The sequence below is a fragment of the Apaloderma vittatum genome, unplaced genomic scaffold (assembly GCF_000703405.1).
Source record: "Apaloderma vittatum isolate BGI_N311 unplaced genomic scaffold, ASM70340v1 scaffold19457, whole genome shotgun sequence".
Taxonomy (NCBI): Eukaryota; Metazoa; Chordata; class Aves; order Trogoniformes; family Trogonidae; genus Apaloderma; species Apaloderma vittatum.
In genome coordinates this window covers 33,654-40,387 of record NW_009724767.1, presented here as the reverse complement: position 1 = coordinate 40,387, position 6,734 = coordinate 33,654, and the positions used below count along the sequence as shown (strand labels likewise).

The window sequence follows — 6,734 nt, the reverse complement described above, 5'->3', positions numbered from 1 at the left end:
CCTCATCCTGTTCAGGTGGTCTGTAATAGACACCCACCACAGTGTCACCTACACTAGCTTGCCCCTTAATTCTTACCCACTAACAATCAACTTGCTCCTCATCTGCCCCTGGATAGACCTCAGTACATTCTAGTTGCTCTCTCACATAAAGAGCAACTCCACCACCTCGTCTTGTTGGCCTGTCTTTCCTAAAAAGGACAGAGCCATCAAGGCCCACATTCCAGTCACGTGAGTTGTCCCTCCACGTCTCTGTAATCGCAATGAGATCATAGCTCCCCAGCCGCACACAGAGTTCCAGTTCCCCCTGCTCATTCCCCATGCTTCTTGCATTGGTATACAGACACTTAAGAGACTTAATTGAGTAGCATCTGTTACCGTTGCTTGTGCCATCCATGTTGGAATGGGTGCACTTAAGTTGGGAAAATTCGTCCCCCACAAGCACTGGCATATTACATTCTTTTTCCTTTTTAGTGACCCTGGTTTCACCCCCACCAATAATCCTAAATCAACATCAAGGTGGCTATGCCTGCATCTTCTCCCCAAGCCTCCCAGTTTAAAACAAGCCGAGCTTTTGAAAATAAAAACTGCAATATCTAAATACTTAAATACATGTCCATATAGACACACTTAGAAGAATTCACAGTAAGATAGAAATTAAGTCACCTTATAAGTGATTCTTCCAAGCCCTTCCTTCTCACTGAACAACAGACTATTTAACATCACTTCATAATACTCTTTTAGCTGCCACAGATTTTGCATGTTGCCCTCTGCTCCCTGGGAAATTATTTCCACTACCTGAGTGCCAGGCTGGCTGCTCCAGGAGCTGCAGCTCCCTGCCGTACACATCCAGGCCCCAGGCTTTTCCTTCACTCTTTTATTTTTTTAATTAACCCAGGAGAGCCATTCCCCTTGTCACATAAATTAATTACCTCAGCAGTCCTTGGTATCTGACTTTGTCAAGGCTTTTCAGAAATCTCAATTTGTAAAAACAGGATCATCTTTCTCCATGTGCTTGTGCCATAGCATCTTCAAAGAACTCCCGAAAGTTTGTGAGGTGTCATTTCTCTTCCAAAAAGACCTAGCAGCTCCCATCACACAGCATTTAACCACGTTGCCTTCCTGCAGGTAGCTGCCACCACCATGAGGACTTACTTGATGGAGACCCATGGGGGTTGCTGAAAGGCCAGCCTTGTCTTGGTAAGCTCTAGTTTACCAAGATGTTTTGCTTCAGAAGGAGACCTCTGTAAAATGAGGAAATTAGTGAAAAAGGAAAAAAAAAAAAGAACAACACCAAAAAGTAGCAAGCCACTAAGGTGATTACGGGACTGGAGCATCTGTCATAGCAGCATAGGCTGACAGAGTGGGAAATACTTGGTCTGGAGAAGAGTCAAGGGAATGTTATCAATGCCTATAAATACTTGAAAGGGGCAGAGGAACTGGGAAGATGGAGCCACAGTCTCTTCAGTTGCATCCAGTGACAGGACAAGAGGTAACACGCACAAACTGAAATACAGGAAAGTCTATTTCAACAGAAGAAAACACTTTACTGCGAGGGTGGTCTAATGCTGGAACAAGTGGCCTATCCTGGAGATACTGAGAAGTCAAGAGGACACAGCTCAGAGCAACCAGCAGGACAAAGCCAAGTGTTTTAGAAGCAATTTGTTTAAAGTATAAAATTAGTAATACTTTCCTTTTAGGTGCAAGAAACCAGCAAGTGCATGAGACTTCTAGAGAGATAAGAACAGGGAAACAATGCATAGAAAAAAGCAGAAATTATAATTATTTATTATATTATAATTAGTTATTATTAGTGTGCTCATGATGAAAGTGTTCAAACAATGTTTCTACACTAGAACCTTTCTCACAGGTTTACTTCTTTACAGAGGATAACTCTGAGAAAACATCTTGACTTCAAGTGTCAGTAGAAGAGGTCTTGAGACAAAGCAAAAATTGAGTAGAAAGCACTAGCAGGACCAGATGACGTTCTCCTGGCAGTTCTAAAGGAAAATTACCTTCCTCATGAACTGTGCAACGTATCTGCTGGGGTGGACTCAGTACCGGAGAAACAGAAAGCAGCAAACTTAATATTAAATTTTCTGAGAGTTTCAGGATGGACTGAGAAGACTTTAATTTTGGTTTATGAAGGACAGTGTTTTAGTAATTACAATGTTTTCTTATCAGTATCACAATAGGCTAAAATGATTCTAAAGACATCTATAGAAAAATAGCTCTTATAACGGAAGATGCGACTTGCCTAAAGAATTTTTAAAACTTTGTTTTTGCATATGCATTTGTATCTCGTTGACTTCAAGGGTGTAATTTTAAAAGTCCTGATATTTCTTTATAATCCATATTTGCTCTATAAAACATTAAAGACAAGCTTTAAAACACAGAGAAAAATCACAGGAGGAGTTCATATCCTACTTGAACAGTATCAGAACCTAGCAAAGCAATACGAAATACCCACCTCCTCTGGATTTGATTTTTGCTGTAGAATTCTATGAAATTCTTAATTAATGTGAGAATCTGAAAAGAAATCTGATCCAGTTGCTGCATATTCTTACATTTGTCTTTTTCTTCCTTTACCTAGGGATGTATCCAGAACAGCCATTGCTAACCTTCCAGCCAAAGGACTGGAAAGTCTTAAAGAACTAATGGCCAAAAATACATGGACTTTAAAGAAATTACCAGCTGTAAAGATATTTCTTCAGCTAATGCGAGCTGACCTATCATATCCAAGTCACTGCTGTGCTTTTAAGAACTGGAAAAAAACCAGTGGGTGAGCTTCACTAACTTACATTCAATTTTAAGAGTATGTAAGTGAAGACAATGTTTTAGTATTGATATAAAATTACATCTATTGGCACTTTAATGACCACTGTTTCTAGTATGGAGAACATTTCTTGATACAATTTCAAACTGACAGAAAAAAAAGAATTTTTGATATAACAATTTGTAGTACCTTTTGCAACATCTCCTCGTTTTGTTGAGTCCAGAATTAAACGGATAAAAAACTAAAAGGGTAATGTGCTATAAAACAGAATGTGCTGTAGTAAAGCCTGGGAAAAGAAGTTCTGGAGGGGTTATAGCCTCGATGTCTCATATGTTTTATAACAAAAGAAGTTCAGAATAAATGATTCTGTAATAGCCTTGTAGACAGATTATTTCCAATTCCATTTTGGCAGGATTTCCAGTCTCTCATCAGAACAGGTGCAGATAGCTTTTGGAAAGAAAAAAAAAACCCCACAAACATTTATAGATGTCCTGATACAACACCGAGACTCATCTGCCAGAGGGAGAAAGGAGGGATGACTTACTACCATTAGCAGCAGAATTTTACTGCAGAACGCAAATACATTGTAAATTTCCCCCAAGTTTAATAAGGTTTAGAGAATTCTTATCCATGCCAGCCCTCGATTTAAGAAGACAGCTTCAGTCTTCAGTATCACAGAATTTGTGGTTCAATAATAAACTCACAACGTAGTAACATTCACAATTACAATGGTCTGGGAAAGTGAGGACAGAAATAAAAGAGAGGAGTGCCAAGACTCAAAACCTGGACAGGAAGAATGTGCAGAAAGAATTGGGCTGAGCTACAGTGTAATGACTGAAACAAACATTTATTTGCATGTCTAATGTAGAGATGAAAATTTCTCAGACTGAATTGTATGCAATCCCAAATTGTAATTAACCTTGAATTCTACACCCCTGTAAAACGAGAAACACAAAAGGTTACACGACAGTGGATCACAGTGATCAAAGAAATTCATGCCACATTGCAATTTGTTTCCTAGTAAAAGGTACGAACAATTTTCAACTACAAATACAGGTACATCACACCATGAAGTACGGGATTCCCAACCGCTACACTACTAGTTAGATGTAAAGTACCTACAGGAAACACACACAACAAATTAAAATGATGGAAGTTCTGGGAGAAATTGAAAAAATGAAAAGGAAAGTAAAACTTTATTATCAAAGCAGTTATAAAAAGTAGATAGAAGTCTTGATACCTACTAGGAATATAGATCCCAAGAAGGGAGAGGGATTATGGATGCTGAACAAGGCAAATTACTACTCAAGATAGCGGACAGCAACAGAAAAATGAAAAAAATACAGTTTTAAAAAGCCCACAAATGCTCAAGCTTATTGTTCACTACACACTGTTAACAGAAATGTATCTGTTCACATTTTCATAGCTATGTTTTTATTCACAGTGACTTGTTTTTGAAGGCTTCCCTTTGTTTACTCACTGTACTCCAGTCAGAGTGTAAATGCCAGCGGTGATTTCTCCCTCTACTCTTTCAGAATCCTGGAGTACCTGATGTGTAACCAGAGCAGCACTCACAGCTTCCGTAAGCGAAGATCAGTCAAAGCTCTCACAGGTCCATTTTACAAAGATTATGCAGAAGAATACACAGACCACACCGATACTATGTATGACAAAAACACCAAGTTCACGAATTTTCATGACAATCCCCATTACTACATTTTTTTGGAAGAGCACAGAGAAGGAAATCTTGGGTTTGGCCAAGAGCTCAAGAACCCTCAAATGGAAGAAGTCCAGACCTTTGACAGTCATTATGACTATCCTGTCTGCGGAGGGAATGAAGACGTAATATGCACTCCAGAGCCCGATGAGTTTAATCCCTGTGAGGATATAATGGGATATCAATTTCTCAGGATCGTGGTTTGGTTTGTGAACCTGCTGGCCATCCTAGGTAACATTTTTGTCCTTTTCATCCTTCTCACCAGCCATTATAAACTGAGCGTACCACGCTTTCTGATGTGTAACCTAGCCTTTGCTGATTTTTGCATGGGGTTATACCTCCTCCTGATTGCTTCAGTGGATCTCTACACCAGGTCAGAGTACTATAACCACGCTATTGAGTGGCAGACCGGGCCTGGTTGCAACACAGCTGGCTTTTTCACGGTCTTTGCTAGTGAACTTTCTGTATACACACTGACTGTGATCACCCTGGAGCGCTGGTACGCCATCACATTTGCCATGCGCCCAGATCGAAAGATTCGCCTCCGGCACGCCTTGGTTATCATGCTGGGAGGGTGGCTTTCCTGCTTTCTTCTTGCCCTTTTGCCACTGGTTGGTGTCAGCAGCTATAGCAAAGTCAGCATCTGCTTGCCTATGGACACTGAAACACCAGTGGCTGAAGCCTATGTTGTCTTCGTTCTAATATGTAACATTATTGCTTTTGTCATCATCTGTGCCTGCTACATAAAAATCTATGTAACTGTGCGAAACCCTCAGTACAAGTCAGGAGACAAGGACACCAAAATTGCCAAGCGGATGGCTGTGTTGATTTTCACAGACTTTCTGTGCATGGCTCCCATCTCTTTCCATGCTTTATCTGCCATTGTGAACAAACCATTGATAACTGTCACCAATTCCAAGATTTTGCTGGTACTCTTCTACCCACTCAATTCCTGTGCCAACCCCTTTCTTTATGCTATTTTCACCAAAGCTTTCCGAAGAGATGTGTTTATCCTGCTAAGCAAGTTTGGTCTATGTGAGCATCAAGCTCAAGTCTACAGAGGTCAGACGATCTCAGTCAAAAACAGCAGTGGCTCTTACGGGCAGAGAGCCAGCCGAGGGGTAGGTCAGATTCTTACAAGCATTCCAGACCCGGTCAATGATTACCCTCCCACCATGACAACGCAGAACCAGATTCTCATGGAAGAATGCAAGCAGACGGAGCTGTGACATCTCAGGGTGTCACAGCACAATCTGGTCAAGAGGTGGTGGTTAATGCAGCGGATCAAGTGAGAAGATAATATATTCTCCACATCCTTTTTCCCTAGCCTGTCCCTTGTGATGTCTGGCAGTACCTTCAGACTGGTCTTTTAGCCCAGTCATTCATTCAAACTGCTCGTCTCACACTCTTATCACTGTAGGTCAAAAGATACTGTTCTGATGATAATGCCAAAAGTAGACATGAACACTCTAAATAGGAGAATTGATATACATAAACTCAGCAAATATGAAATATATCCTGATCTAAAAAATTTAAAGGAGCAAGAGACAAAGCAAAAACCTTGGGGGTACTTGTGAAACTAAAAAGAGAACAAAGTTTTATAATTGAGATTTATTTATTTTTTTTAAAGCAGGGTTGCCAACTGCCTGTGTGTCAAAAGGTTTTCTATTAGCAAATTTCTAAAAATTCCATGAGGGCCTAAAATGTAAGAGATTCCTTCTGCTTCTGACATCTTGACCTAAAACACAGCTAGTCTTTTGTTTGCAGTTCTTAGGTGAGTTGTGAAAAGAAGCCTCTTCATACTGCCTTTAGAGCGGTACAAGTCACTGATTTTGCAGCTGTTCGTAAGATAACAAGTAAGAAACATTATGGACTTTGTGTGCTGCAAAAAATCCCTTACTATCACTCTCACTTTTTGATATACTTACTTAGGAGATTGTATAGTTTGAATTTGAAGACCAGTCTACCCAACCAAGTTAATGATGGTATTTTTTTGATGGCTGAGACTTAAGATTGTACTAAATTTTCTCCCAATTACCCATTCTTTCCCTGATTCCACTACTGCTACTGTTTAATCTGAGCATGTTTATTACTTTGAACACCCTTTAACTACTGCTTTCTCACCACTACTGCTATCCCTACTTACTCCTCTCTTACATGGCTAGAATTACTTTCCTTTTAGCACTTGCGAAATTGAGCTGCCTCAAACCTACACTTAGACAAAGGGAGTGGAACATGCCTGTG

General features: G+C 40.1%; 1 protein-coding gene across 1 annotated transcript; it reads left to right on the top strand.

Moving 5' to 3' along the window:
- The first annotated feature begins 1,165 nt into the window (after positions 1-1,165).
- TSHR (thyroid stimulating hormone receptor) lies at positions 1,166-5,719 on the top strand. Its single transcript, XM_009872654.1, has 3 exons — positions 1,166-1,197; positions 2,591-2,779; positions 4,309-5,719. The coding sequence occupies exons 1-3, from the start codon at positions 1,166-1,168 to the stop codon at positions 5,717-5,719; spliced, it is 1,632 nt and encodes a 543-aa protein (XP_009870956.1).
- The last annotated feature ends 1,015 nt before the right edge of the window (positions 5,720-6,734 follow it).

Coding starts and splice junctions, on each gene's coding strand:
- TSHR (XM_009872654.1), top strand. CDS start 1,166: ATGGGGGTTGCTGAAAGGCCAGCCTTGTCTTG. Junction 1,198..2,590: donor GAAAGGCCAGCCTTGTCTTG/GTAAGCTCTAGT, acceptor TCCTTTACCTAG/GGATGTATCCAGAACAGCCA. Junction 2,780..4,308: donor AACTGGAAAAAAACCAGTGG/GTGAGCTTCACT, acceptor CTACTCTTTCAG/AATCCTGGAGTACCTGATGT.